This window comes from Nyctibius grandis, chromosome 9 (assembly GCF_013368605.1).
Source record: "Nyctibius grandis isolate bNycGra1 chromosome 9, bNycGra1.pri, whole genome shotgun sequence".
In the NCBI taxonomy this organism is placed as follows: domain Eukaryota; kingdom Metazoa; phylum Chordata; class Aves; order Nyctibiiformes; family Nyctibiidae; genus Nyctibius; species Nyctibius grandis.
This window is the reverse complement of record NC_090666.1, coordinates 38,344,282-38,359,326: the sequence shown is the minus strand read 5'-3', so window position 1 is coordinate 38,359,326 and position 15,045 is coordinate 38,344,282. Positions and strand designations below refer to the sequence as shown.

The window sequence follows — 15,045 nt, the reverse complement described above, 5'->3', positions numbered from 1 at the left end:
TAGGATCTTCCCTTTTTGTCATGCTCAGTGAGGTTGATCTTGCATTGTTCCCAAAGGAACATAAGCATTTATTTTAAAGAAAGTGCAGCTATTGTTTTTTTCTGTGTTTCTTCTAAAAGAGATCAAGGCTGAATCCTGTAGTACAGAGAAAACCATAGTAGTTCATTTTATGGTATGAGTTATATTTTATAGCTTATGTGTACATACCTTAGAAACGTTTGGCTGTTATTTTGAAGTTGCTCTTTTGATGCCGCTGTTATTGTCACTGTCTACACAAGCAGAAACCATGTCAATTCATTTTGGCGTAGTTGAATTGAGACTGGCATTTTTATTAGGAGGTATTTTACAGGATACTGGACTGTGCCAATCCTGCTTTGCTTAGGACTATGGGTAGCGCCATTAAGCTTCTTTTGGTATCTCCTTCAGAAGATGTATTTTTCACTGTCTTTGTATCTCGTGAGCATGATCCTCTTGTGAAGGAACATTTTTTTCTTGCTTTCAGAGATTAGATTTCGTCTTACTTTCTTAGGCTTGGTCTTTGGGTCTCTACACATCAGGAATACCTTAAAAAATGGGGAGATGGCAGGAAGCATAGTAATCATAGGAGTTGGATTTACAGTCAACATGTGAACCTGCCAAGGCTTGTGGGTATTTCCACTGCTATGAAAGGGGAGATTGCTGTTCCTATGTAAGTAATTCTTGTGTAAGTCCGTTTACAGAAGTTAAAATAGCCTCTTTTGAAACCAGTTGATATTTTAACTGCTCAGATTGCAAAGAAGAGCTGCTTCAGCCCCAGCCTGCTGCTCTTCATATGTGTAGTATGATCTTAAAAGGAGGCTTACACAACTTTAGCAGTACTTGAGATTAGGTTTATGGGAAGGTAGAAACATAAATGACTACTCACGAAAACAGAATTACAATGACTGCTAAGCAGCAGTAAATACCTCGTATCTTTTAAATGAAGATTAAGCAAATGTATGTGGTCAACATATTTTTTTTTTTTCTGAGAATGATGACTGAGATGCAAGTACGTGGTTGTTTTAGCTCTGGCTAATTTTTTTCAAATTAAAATGGAATCAGCCTAATTTAATCATATGCAAGTGGCAGGACAGCAGCTGTTTTAAAAGCTGGCAAAGTATGAAAAATATTATAATAACTTTGAAAGTAGTTCAAAAAGTTTGGGAATATTTGAAGAACACCCATCTAAAATAGCTGTTATGAACAGCAGTAAAGGAAATTTGATTTCATAAATACTTGGTAGCTAAAAGACTTCCACAGGTTGCTCAGTAGAGACTTAATCTGTTTGTTGTACTGCATTTCAGGAGACATTTTAGCCTAGGAGTCTCTTCAGCTAGACTGATGGGACTGGAGGTTTCATTGCACATTCAGGTTGAAGGCTTCCTTAAAGCTCACTTTATAAATATTTTTATCTAGGATCTTGTTGCTTTAACTCTTGGTACTTGTATTTTCCTTGTTGTCATCCTCTTTTTTATTGCTTACTTAGCAAGTAACCTACTGTGCTGTAGTTTGTCATCCCAATTATGAGGTTAAGTAGGAACTTTTCATCTTCAAGACGGACCAGTTGACTTTGATCTAGTGCTTTAATTTTGGTTTTATTTATTTTAAGCTTGTGTTGGGCTTCGGAATCTTTGTGAGTTTTCAAAGTGTTTTTTTATATTTGTCCTAAATAGTCTTTTATTCTATAGCTTATTCTTTTTTAGTGATCTGACAAACATATATTTCCTTGACTTGTGGTCTATGATTTTGGATTCACTTTTGAAGATTATATTTTAGTTTGGTTTGGCAGCTTCTGATGTCTTCTTAAATCTTTGTGTTACTGACATTCTTTGATTTGTATAATGGGTGACCCTGTAAAGATGTAGATTTTCAAGGCTGCTTTGTCTGAGGTAGTGATGTACCTGAGATTTTCCAAGATTTAGACACAAATACATTTCTTACTCTTGATGATTTGTTCATATTATTTGGATTTTGGTGAGCATAGACATAATAAAGGAGTTGAATTTTGTACATTGTTTTAGGTCATAGTCTAAAAGATGAAGTCAGGATCCAATGAAGTATTTTAAGTGCCCAGTCTTGAGTTGGAACTGCTCTATCTAAAATTGTGATCCAGCCTTCACGCTTCAGAGACTTCCAGTTTTCCCTGTTTATACAGTTTTGTTCTTGCCATCTCCCTCACACCCTGCCCAAGGAAAGTACCAGTACCACAGCGGCTTCCCACAGCATTCTGTATTAATAATTTTTCACAAATTTATTTGAAAGTTCAGTGGGGTTTTAATGGACTGTAGACACATTTGCTTCTAAGAAATGATGTGTGCTGGGTCAGAAGAAAGCCTAGGAATAGATTATTATAAAATGCTCAAGGTCTGTATTGTAAGATGTATTAAGGTACATCTTAAAATTTGAAAATTTTCAAAATCTTAAATTATTTGCTGGTTATCTGATGTTCATTTGATGATTTGAAAATGTTTCCCTGCACATGCACGTATGGCTCTAACAGGACAGCTTAATATGTGTGTTCACAGCTGCCTCTATAAGAACTTAATGTATTTTCTATGAAAAGAGAAGTAGTAGTGCTTTGAGGAGAGGGAATTGTGTGGAGTCTGTTTTAACCCAGAAAGCTGATGAATGTTTTGTACACCTAAAAAGGAGAAGCAGAGGAAGGAACACATGCTTTTTACTAGGATAGGAAGGTGAAAAAAAGTAGTTTTAATTTAAAGTTTCAGCAAACATGCAGTTTTATAGCTTGCCTGATCATAGCCAGTTATCACCAACACTTGAGATTAACAGAGCTTTAATCATGAGAAGATGAATGTCCTCAGCAGTGCATATCTGGGCAATTAGGTCATGACCAAAGTGACACAAAAAGAAATTGTAACATTTGTTTCGGTGGGCTTGGGTTTTAAGTCTGCTTGCCTAAGGAATGAGGTGGTGAGCATGCAGCAGGCCTTGGTAGATGGTTAAAACACCTAACAGCTGTCAGTATCTTCATGTGAACAGCATACAGCTTTTGAAAAGGAACAATAACACAGAAAAAGAAGGTAGAGAAATAGCAGATGTCCTCAGAAAAGAGTAGTGGAATATCCGCCTTGTATTTTATCTGCCATAGATCTCATTATACTTTTAATTTCTGTTTCATTTCTCTTTTTTCTTAGTCTGCATTTGTAGTCACTTTGTTTTAACATGTGCAGATGCCAATATACTTCAGAACATTCCTTTAGGTACTGTTTAATTTCTTACAACCACTACATGCGTGTCACTGCATCATATTAAATATTTTGTAGTATTTGTTCCCCTCATAAAAAAAGGGAAATAGAATGTTGAGAGCTCATCAAGTTTTTTTTTTATTCTTACATGTTATTGCTACCTGTAACTAAAATTGTTTAAGTATTATAACATGTAGTGAACAAACTATGAGAATAATGTCTCCCTAAAATGAGAGGAGAATAATTGTAAAAAATTCTTCATGTGCTTACATTCTAAGCAAATATCTTCTAGTTCTAGCATGGCTGTTAGTTTTAAAGTTGTTTTTTTTTTCTTTTGTTTTCACAGGTGATAATGCATGTCGTGTTAATAATGGAGGCTGCAGCACTCTTTGTTTAGCCATTCCTGGAGGCAGAGTTTGTGCCTGTGCTGATAATCAGCTTTTGGAGGAAAACAGTACAACCTGCATGAGTAAGATCTTTAAGGAATATCTGAGTTGATACTACTGTTAAGGGATCAAGTCAAATCTGAACATAAACTAAGAAAGTGTGGTCTCCTAGAGCCTTTTTGCTATTCCATAAGACAAAGAAATATTCCTTCAATAAAGATTCTAATTGAAGACAGTTTATTAAATATAATAATGTTTTTTCAAAAAAGACAAGATATTAAGTACACAATATTTGAGGGTAAAATGCACTGGAAAATATTTCAGAATGTGTGATATGATAAAGCACTTAAATATTTCACTGACCTCTTTTAAAGAACATCAGAAATACCAGGAATTAATCTATATAGTTATTATATTAAATCTATATAAACTGGTTTCAGATTGCTATGTGCACTAAGTATCTTAAATTGAAATGGGGCATAGAAAATGTTCATGCTGAAACTGTTCATAAAACACGTCAAACAGATATACTTATATATAATGGGTCCTGACACACAGACTACCCAAATTTCACTGTCTTTTTTTTTTTTACATCTCTTCCTTGGATATCTTCATTGACACACCAATAAAAAAAAATTGTGTTAATAATAAAATGTGGGATTTTCAATTAAAAATCATAAATCATCAGATAATACAGCTATTTTTTAAATGTTTAGATCTGATATTTGTAACTTACTCAAAATTATCTTTTTTCTTTTATTAATCTATTTCCTGAAGTGTGGCGTGTAAAACTTTAGGTCTCCATCAATAAGCCTAGTAGAGATGAGTAGAACGTAAGGATTATTTCATAATATGATGAACATTTTTGAGCTTGCAATTACCTTGAATTTGACCCAAATGCATGGCTTGAAGAGCCATCACTGTTGCTAAAGAAAACTATTTTTCTTTTTAGCAGAAAATACTGGAAGGTGGACTTCTCACTGGTAAGATGGAATGTAAGCATTAGGAAGAGAGGTTAGACACTTTCAGATGTGAATGAAGCAGGTTTCCTGCTTTTTCCCCAACCCACTTCATTGCCCAGCTCTTTGCAAGGACTTTGATGTTCCTCATAGGGGCATAGGGTGATGTGTGTTATTTACACATTAAGCATTCTGAACATTATGTTGAGAAATATCTGTCTGGATTTATCAATAAGCTTGTAGCTTGCTACTTCATTCTACCTCAGCAGAATTTTATCCTTTCTTCTTTGCCGGGTCTGTATCAGGGCATAATGCAGGTGTTTAAGAGTTGTTGCTTGGATACAAGAATCAACTTTTCAGTAATCATTTTCTAGCCCTTTAATGTACACCAGAATTTGGTCTGTGTGGTGAGAATATTTTCTTTTCACCATCAATGAGGCGTTGCAATATTTTAAACTGATGTTTTTATCCTATCATCTAAGCACCGATTTAAGAAAGAGTTTGAGTGCCATTCTCTTCCGAGTTCTTCCATTTCTTCAAAGTGTATTACCTCAGCCATACACTCAGATATGCATGCTGCTACGGGCTTCAGGTGGAGTTACCTCAAATATGCAAAGTTTACTTAAAAAGTGTTCTGAAGAGTGATAACAAGAATTTATATCTATTTATATAGAGGTAGTATTGCATTCTGTATGTATCAAGCTGATAAAATAGATGTGCTTCTTGGATGTTTTTCCTAGTTAAACATGGAGAAGTGCTACCACAGCTGTGCAAAGCTGAACAGTTTCAGTGCAACAATAAGCGCTGTATCCAGGATCGCTGGCGCTGTGATGGGGATGATGACTGTCTGGATGGCAGTGATGAGCATTCTGAAATTTGCTGTATGTATGCTTTTACATTTTAACCCACAATTCATCCTTTATTTTAAAAGTGGGAAACAATATGAGTCTGAGAGGAGTCAAACAAAAGCAGTAAGTCATTCATATAAATCTTTCATTTTCTTCTTTTCCTGCATATAGTAATAGTTGTCCTTTCAAATGACACCCGTGTACTCGTTTCATAGCATAGTACAAGAGCAGTCATCTTTTAGTTTTGACATCATCATTTCTGATTCTTTAAATGTTGGTACTTTTTGCTTCGTTTCCCACTATTGCACTTTTTTACATGGATCACGGGATAACTCAGCTTGGAAGGGGCCTCAGAATATCTCTAGTCCAACCTTCACAAAGCAGAGCCAGCCTTACCTCAACCTCCAGGAATGTGATGGAACAATTAGTCCTGGAAACCATTTCCAAAGACTTGAAGGACAAGAAAGTGATTGGGAGCAGTCAGCATGGGTTTATGAAGGAGAAATCATGCTTAAAAAAACAAACAAGCAGGCAAACAAATACCCAATAACACAAAAACTCTGCAAAAAAAAAAACCCAAACCAAAACCAACAAACCCCCCCACACACCCACACACTTCCAGTTTTAAATTAGAGGTACTTTGTCTTTAAAAAACACAGTTTTACTAGAGCTGTGGGGTTTTTTTTTGCTGTAGAGGAGTCCTGCTGTTGAAATCAAAAATAATAGAAAACATGCCAATTATGTATCTGTGTCATTCCTAGAAAATACTTAGATAACCTGCTATAAAGTTAGAGTTGTAGCAGTGAAAATTCCTTTCCTTACTCAGTTTGTCACAATACTTCCTATTTCTGTCATTAGATTATTTCTCTAAACCAAATCTCCTTTACTGAAATGAAAATACATTATTTTTTTCCCTATCAATTGTAGACATGAAGAACTGATACACTCTTCTACTGTGCAGCATTGTTCTATGTGTCTGAAAACTCTTATCATGGTATCTCATTCTTATCTCTTTGAGATAAAAAACTCTAATCTGTTCTTTTTTTTTCCCAGTAGATTATGGATTTTTTTTTTAGATTTCATTGCTCTTTTCTGAACTTTACCAAGTGATCCTAGGGGTTGGATGTCCAAAACTGGATGTATGTACTTCTGCTGAGGCCTTTATGAAGCTGATTAGGCTGAGAGAATGTGTCTGTGAGGGTTGGTAGTCCTGTTCATACATCCTTTAGTAAATCTTGCCTGCTTCTCACTGGCCTGATGTTACTGATACATACTGAGCTTGTGATCCTCTGTAATGCCTACATCTTTTTCTGTATGGCTGTTACATAGCCACTTTGTTTTTTTTCCTGCATTTATGTATTTTGATAGCTCCATGTAGTAGTCATTACTGAATTCAGTCCTAATTCTTTTCAAAACATTTGTCCAGTTCTGAATAGCAATGCTTACTAACATTTTATTTTAACACCAGGGATTCTTAAACGTAAATAAGGAGCTCAACTAATAAAGACAGTGAGAAAGAAAATCTTTTTGCAGAGTTGACTTGATTCTCATTTAAATTAGTGTAGTTTAGACGAATTCATTGGTCAAAGCTTGTAATTCTCAGAGGATTTATACAGATACAAATGAGATCATAATCTGGTCCCAAATCTGTATGTGATAGATAGTTTAAGTGGCCAGTATGATAACAATAATCTCTTTTCAGCAGTTGCTATAGTAACTTCAATAGTTCTTTTTGAGTTAGTCTAAATTATTTGCAGTTATGAATAGAATACACACACAACATATTAGTAAATATATATGAGTAAAAACTTAGCTACCATTTGAAACAGTATCTATGTCTAGTATTGAGGTCAGATTTAAAAAGCTTCAATTTTTGATTTTATTACATGGATGATAAGTTTTGTTCTCCAGTCACATTGCAAACTAAATTGATTCATAAGTATTATGAGACTTGGAATACCTTTCTGCTTAGATTATTAATTAGTCTTTGTTTCCAGTGTTCTTGCATCCTCAAAACACTCATGAAGGGTTTGTGTGGTATCACACTCGCTCTGTGTTGTTTTCAATAGGAAGACTGAGTAGAAAGGTCAAAGATAAAAGCTACTGAAATGTCAAGGATAAGCCTGCAGGACATCCTTTCATTTTAAATACCGTTTGTTTCCGGATATATGTTAAACTTTAAAAAAGAGACTGTGGATGGTGAGTAGGTGGAAAACAGCTTGAGATTATTTTTAACCCAGCATTTGAAACTGTTGTTGCTCTTATGTAGATAGCGATTAGCAAGATCTGCTAAAAATGGATCTTGTTATTAGCATGAATGAGGCAGATCATATGTACTTACTACAGCTGCAAGAGCAGGCCAATAGTATTTACATAATTTCTGTGCTTTCAGTCTTCATCCTTCCCATGATATTTGGTAGCTAGCAAAAACATGTTTCTGTGATACCTTGTTCACTCTTGCATACCAGAGTTTTTTGTCAGTTTTACACTGTGGTGCATATTTCACTTGGACACCTACAATTTCATGGTGAGTAAACAGCAGATCTGTATGTGGCCATTGACTGTAATGTGCATGATTTTAGAAGCATTTTATAACCTGCCCAAATCCCTGCTCACTGTGGTATAATATTTGGGATGCGCACTTAGCAACTTGTGTCTGTTCCCTTTGGTGTTTTATTTTGTTTATATGCACTTCAGTTTGCAATCCTCATCCCATTGGTAAAATGTGATGGAGGACATGTTTCTTTAAGGAAATAGCAACGCTGTAAAATGCTGCTACCTTTTATCACCTGGTAGTTAAAAGAAGAGGATCTACATATTGACAGTAGTATGATAGGAGAATATTTACTATGTATTATTTAGTTTATGATTGAAGTACTGCAATATTTTTTAATTGAATGGCTTGCTGAACAATTTTTATATGATGGTGATCCTATATGCAGGATAACCATACTAACTGCATCACCAGGGAATACCATTTAATGTATTATTTTCAGCTGTTTTTCTCTGATTATTTTCTTAGGAACAAACTCTCTTTTTTTTCTCCCCAGTCAATCATAGTTGTCCTGATGATCAGTTTAAGTGCCAAAATAATCGCTGCATTCCCAAGAGGTGGCTTTGTGATGGAGCTAATGATTGTGGTAATAATGAAGATGAATCAAATAAAACCTGTGCAGGTAAAGATTTTGCTTGATTGTGCATACAAGTTCTCTTAACTCCAGTTCCATAAACCGTTTGAGGCTGCTCTGAACTGAACCAGTCTGATTATTGCCATTTTAAATTAATTCAGATTTTGTTTCCACTAAGGCTGGAATACAAATTGTGTTTTACTTAATCCTTATGCTTCACTGTGCTTTCCAAAGTGATTCAGCACTTAATCTATCTGTATGGGTTGACTGTCAAAGCGCTGCTTAGGTACAAACTTGTCCCTGCTAAATCTTTTTTGGCAGTTAGAATTTTGTTTGTTAGCATGCTGCGATGACTACCATGTCACTAGTAAATTTTATTTTATGCTGACAAAAGCATAATTAGTTATTCAGTTTCCCCTTGGTAGCTTGATATTGCTTTCATTTGTAAGTTATTAACTGTATAGTGGATTTCTAAGGAAATACTGAGATGAAGATTGCTTACTTATTCCACTGCAATAAATCACGGAGTTCCAAATCTGTCCTTTGCTTGTATGGAAGTGATGTTTAGTACTCGTCGGTAGAGTACACTAAACAATCATTAAATATCTGATATACAAAATATCGGGCATCAATAAGCTGATGACTATTTTAAACTGAAATGCAGTGATAGACAGCATATATTGTATATTAAAATATTCCCTGAACTCCTTTTTCTTCATTTAAATTTTCATATGTATTATAAGCTGTTCTGGTTGTTACTTGTGTGGTTTGGCTAAAAGCACTCTAGCACAAATACAGATGTAAAGTGTCCATATTGCCTCTACAGTATTATTGCAGATGTATTACATCTTGATATCCTTTGATATTCAACTGTTTGTTTGTAGGATAGAGTCTGATTTGAAGACCACATTTTGCATCACTGTCAGTTGGGTGTGGGTTGAATTTTGTATTCTTGTTTTTCCTTTTGTTCCTGCAGTGGAAAATGCTGTTCATAGTATTTTTTAAAAACATGAAGTATTTTAAACTTCTATTCTTCTATTGTATTTTGAGCTATTTCTATGAAGAAAAAGGAAAATGGTAGATGAGAATAGCACATGAAGAAATATTGTGTTGATTTTTGGGGTTTCTGATGTATCAGTCATTTTTTTTTTTAAAGCATGGAATCACATATAGATGAACTCTAAAAGCTTAAATTTGGAATTAAAATCGGTGTCACTATCACTGGCATTGTAGTTGTGGGTTCACATTTTGAATAAACAAAGTTATAATTAATATCAGTTTTATATGTTAGATTTTTATTGAAGTTTTACTGTTCATCAGCTTTCAAAGTAATTTGCGTATTTACATAGCATGATCCTTTTAGTGATCTTTATTTCCTCAGAAGAAAGAACTGCATTGTTTCCTTTAATGGATCATTACAGTTGCATATTTGCAAAGACAAAGATTCTAAGAACAGTGAGGCCAGGCACATCACACACATGCTGTGTTACCATTTTTCTGTGTAAATATGAATCTCACTAGATCATTGTTTATTAAAACACAATTTGTTAATATTCAAGTTGTAAGTTAGACATTTCTATGCTATGTTTGCTTCAACTCTAGCACTAATGTTATTTTATCAAGCATTCATGGTCTTCTACCACCTACTTTTGTATAATTACATATAAAACTTTGTGTTCTCATATGTTGGAGAAACCACTAAGAATTCTAGATAGCAGAGGTAGAACACTGTCCTGCAGATAACCTCAATTTTCTCTGAAATCAGAGGAGGTCAATGATGTTTTAGTCAGATCAGGTAAAATGTGGAGCAGGCCAGGAGATGCCCTCCAGACCTGCAGCTTCTACATACAGACGTGCACCAAGAGACCTAACAGATTTAGTCCATTTCCCTTGCATTTTTGGAGTGTTTTGTCTTGACAGCAAGAACGTGTCAGATTGACCAATTTTCGTGTGGGAATGGACGCTGTATTCCAGTATCGTGGCTGTGTGACAGGGAGGATGACTGTGGAGATGAAACCGATGAAATGACATCCTGTGGTAAGTAAATTTTCTTTTGGGGAAACAAGTAGAATTACTCCATAAAAAGCTAAACATATAAGGATCTCTACATGTGAATGAACAGATAGAAGAAGTATGAGGGGCCTTTTTGTTTTTGTGTGAACTGATAATATCCTTTCTGAAATTGCTAATATAATTTATTTGATTAATAAATGAATTCAAAGCAAAGGCTACATTTTCTATTAATGAGTTTTTAACTGCAATACCAAATATGCAGATCAGTCAACACTTTTCTAATTTACAGCCCATTATCAAACAGTGTCACCCTCAAAAACTGATGTTTATCTCGGCCGCATACCTCCTGACATGGGCCGCCTCAGCATCTTCTAGCTGTCAATAAAATCAGACTGTTTCAATTCTGAACAGAAGGATATTCTGATGTTGTATTTTGCAGGAAAAAAATGGTCTTTCTTAGTTATATCATGAGAGAGTATCAGCAACTCTGCTGATAGCCGCTTTACTGCGATATTGCAAAGGGAGATGCACTCTCTCTAATCAGCTGCTTCTAAACAGTTATGGTTTTTATAAGTCAGCATGACTGCCTTCATCTGTTTGGTAAGTCACAAGTGACTGCAGAGCAAAAGAGTCTGAGAGCAAATGGGTCAATGAGCTGTCTGCAAAATATTGTATCAGGGTGTTCCCAGTTTACAAGGTGGTATTTGTGGTATTTGACTTACTAATGTGATTAGTAAGTGTGTCACAGTATAATAGGATATGTTTCTGGAATTACTTTTCAAGAGTTTTCAAGAAAGAATGCTGACTGATTATTTTAGTAGCATCAGCCATGTAAACATGAAGTGACAGGTTGTGCACAAAAAAAATTAAAATCTGAAGGGTACTTGTTAGGATACTTAGTAGTTAGACCTGTATTTTTCTCACGTATAGCTGATATTCTAACTTGATTCACTGCTATAAAAATATAGTGTTTCTTAATTAAAATCAAACTATGAAAGCAATGTAGTTGATAAAACATTACTTTTTTTTTGTTTTTTGAAATGTCTTAATGCTGTAAACCTTTTCAGTAGAGTTATTAGAGTTTGTTTAATTTTGAATTATTCATGACTGGCAACCAGCTAATACCCATTAGTTGAGTTTACATTGTTACTTTTTAAGTCCATATGTAATTCTCAGCATTTCCTCCTTATAAATTTCTCAGGATTTTGACATGTAAATAGTTGTTATATTTCCTGGAATGTTCACCTGCTTTTTCTTGCCTTATTTCTTACTACTTCCTTCCTTTTTCGTCTTTTAATAGGGATATAAACCAGAAAAAAAGAAAGCTAATTTTATATTGACAGTAATTGACATTTGATCAGTTACTTCAAAATAGATAACATTTAATAAAATCTAAAACAAAATAAAATCATTATGTGAATAAAAATGAGATTATTAAGGTAGACTTCTAATTGCCATGCTTCAAATCAAGTAGGTGCTGTAGTGTACAGAGGTAGAATGGGTGATCCCAGTGGACTCACTGTATTTTGCCATCTATAAAATAACGTTCTGTGTAGTGATACAGCGTGGCACTTGGTACTGTAATAGTTTATCTGACTACTTTTGCTTTGTGTTCTTAGATACCTTCTCAATATGCAGATGTTAATGTCATCTTTGTAGTTTCTTCCCATGTATTTTGTTTGGTAACCTGTCAGCTGATCTGGAATTTTTCCTCAGATCGTTTAATCAACATTTATTTTACTTGCTGATTTTCAGTTTGGCCAAACTTTACATATGTTTCATGTTTTAGAATCTTGTTTCTTTATCCTCGAGCACTGTGGTTGTGCAAATGTGTCAAATATTTAATTTTTCATTCTGCCTTATAATTTGATGGCTAATGGGCATGCTAATGGCATCTGTTCTATTTAGTGGTATATATGTTCTTTTTATATTAAAAATTCTTGTATTCGCAGGTTTTTATATTAAAAGTAAAATCATGGTTTGCTTTTTGTTACCATTACAAATCATTGTTTTTTAGCTGCACCAGTCTTCAGCTATGAAGAACTTTTGGCTCCTATTCATTCAAGAACTTAAGCATACTTATATTGGCATATAGCTGGGGTGGGCAGGACTGAAAAGATGATGCCAGTATCATAATGCATACACTGTTTCTTAAGATAAAAGCAGATTTACTAAGCAGTGTGATGTTTCTGAAGAAGATTTGAGAAGAGAATCTCCTTATTTTTCTACTGCTTTCCTAAGGGAAGCAAGACTTGTGGTCATTTTTTGTGTCCATCTGTTTATCAGTTCGTCATGCCATTTGTGCTCAGTAACAGAAGGGTGAAAGAAGTATCAAAGAACCAGTGCTTTTGCAAGACAGTTGGTTAGCAGAGAGAAATGAGATTGATGTCTACACTGTGGAGAGACTTCACTGTGAGCTCAAGAGGCACCCTGCTTGCTTGCTTTGTCTGCAGAGCAATCAGGACAGGGATGGTTGTGAATCAGCTACACAGTGTGATCTCTTTGCTGTGAAATAGGAAAGGAGAGGAGTGCTGGGGAGACCGTAGGGACAGTGAGGGGATGTATTGTGCCTGTCCTCTAGGACGTGAGAGGGAGCTGTGGATGATGGTGGAGGGTGGGCCAGTGAGAAGCAAACACTGGAGATACTGCAAAGCGTCCTTGGAAAGACTGTGCTGGACTGAGAATCATGAGATGAGGGGAGGGGATGGTGAGGGTAATCACAATTCACTTTAGTTTCTGTCTCTTTATACAGGTCTTGGGTAGACAGATGCACATAAAGCAAATAAAGTCATGAAGATATTAATGTACGGAAATGGGGGAAAATTATATTTAATGTATGAGTTAAATTTGTGGAAAAAAATATTGAGCAGCTAAAAACCAAAATTAATAATTGCTTTCAGCTTTGCTTGAAGCACATAAGGCATATATTGTAGCTGAGTACCATTGTAGTTGCACATTTCCATTATTTGTCTCGGAACAGATTTTTGTTGTCACTGTAATGTATTCCCCCAAGAAAAACAGCTTTTTTTTTTTTATTTAACAACAACAAAAAAACAAAACTTTCTAGGAGTAATTGACAAGGTGTTGTCATCAATGTTAACTTTTCTTCCCACCCTTTTCTATGTTGAAGCAGAATAATCATTTCAGTCTTACGATGTTCTTGGTGATCTCTAAATTTTAATTCTTGTCCTAAGGAAACTTTACGTTTACGTGGCATGTTTTAAAAGTTTAGAAAAACTCTTCGGTTCTGAATACATGGCCTAATTCTCAAAATCTTTTTGAAGTTTAGCTTTGTCGTCTCACTTGTAACAACACTAGAACAACCCAATGTAGTTAGAGCAACCTAGTGAGGAATACACTTGGAGAGTTGTTCTAATCTTGGGCAGTTTTGGTGTGGCCGACAGGACTACGCACCATTGTGGAAATTTCTTGCTGTTGCATTTAGGACGTACTGTGTAGGAACTTCCAACCTGAAGCCCTTCAGCGAAGGACCAACTTGCCTTTAAGTAGCCGTTTGGGCAGATTGTTCCCGTTGTCCACTTTGGTTTGCATTAGGTATCAGTTACTGAGAGGTGTCTTATTCTCTTGATGGTCGGTATAGAGGATTTAGGCTCATCCCTGTTCCCTTTGAATCAAGTTAGACTTTCAGATTGTTTCCTATGAATTGCAGGGTTTTGTAAAGTAGATCTTGTATTTTCCAAACTGAATGGGTGCAAGCAATGTTTAACATGATAATGGTGTGAATGCACACACCTGGCTATGTCATTGGTTTTAGAAGGAAAAGGAGTCTGAAAAAATTCAAGTTGTTCTGGGTGAAATGTATTAGACAATTATAAAAACAAATCTCTGTGTAATACAGATGGATCTCTACTTTATGAATTATATTGTCTGTTTTCTACTACTTTTACTGAAATGCTTGGAGGAAATGATTGTAAATACTGACATTTTATTATGTCAGTGTACAGTAACTTTTATTGCTTGACTGTTCTTTTGCTTGAACTCAACCTTCTCATTTTATAGTCTTCCATTTCCTGTCTTTTACTGGCAGCGCTGTTGCAGTCGGGGAGCTTGTTTTATAGAAATAAAAACGTTAAAAATACGGTTTGTATCAGTCATCAAGCTATAATTAGTTGTAAATATTAGCATACTTAGTGGCAAAGACAGCCCTGGTCTGATGGGAATATAGGACCATATCATATGACACAGACTAATGCATTTCAGTGCATATATGCATATAGGAGGGAGGAAGAATATTACTAAAGAGTATATACATTAAATAGTTTTTACTTCTTTTTGAACACTTTCACAGAATTCCCAACATGTGAGCCACTAACTCAGTTTATATGCAAAAATGGAAGGTGCATTAGCAGCAAATGGCTCTGTGATTCAGGCAAGTATCAAGTGTTCTATATGTGAAATGAATATGGTAGATATTACATAAATATTGCTTTGATGCTTTTTTCTTCTGAGACTGGTATTGCCAGTTC

General features: G+C 35.1%; 1 protein-coding gene across 1 annotated transcript in view; it reads left to right on the top strand.

Annotated features, from left to right (window-relative positions):
• Positions 1–15,045, top strand: part of LRP1B (LDL receptor related protein 1B) — a 570,912-nt gene that overhangs the window by 307,373 nt on the left and 248,494 nt on the right. The window contains exons 15-19 of the mRNA XM_068407216.1: positions 3,571–3,693; positions 5,310–5,450; positions 8,468–8,593; positions 10,466–10,582; positions 14,868–14,948. Coding sequence (XP_068263317.1) covers positions 3,571–3,693; positions 5,310–5,450; positions 8,468–8,593; positions 10,466–10,582; positions 14,868–14,948 — 588 coding nt within the window. The remainder of the gene's footprint in view (positions 1–3,570; positions 3,694–5,309; positions 5,451–8,467; positions 8,594–10,465; positions 10,583–14,867; positions 14,949–15,045) is intronic.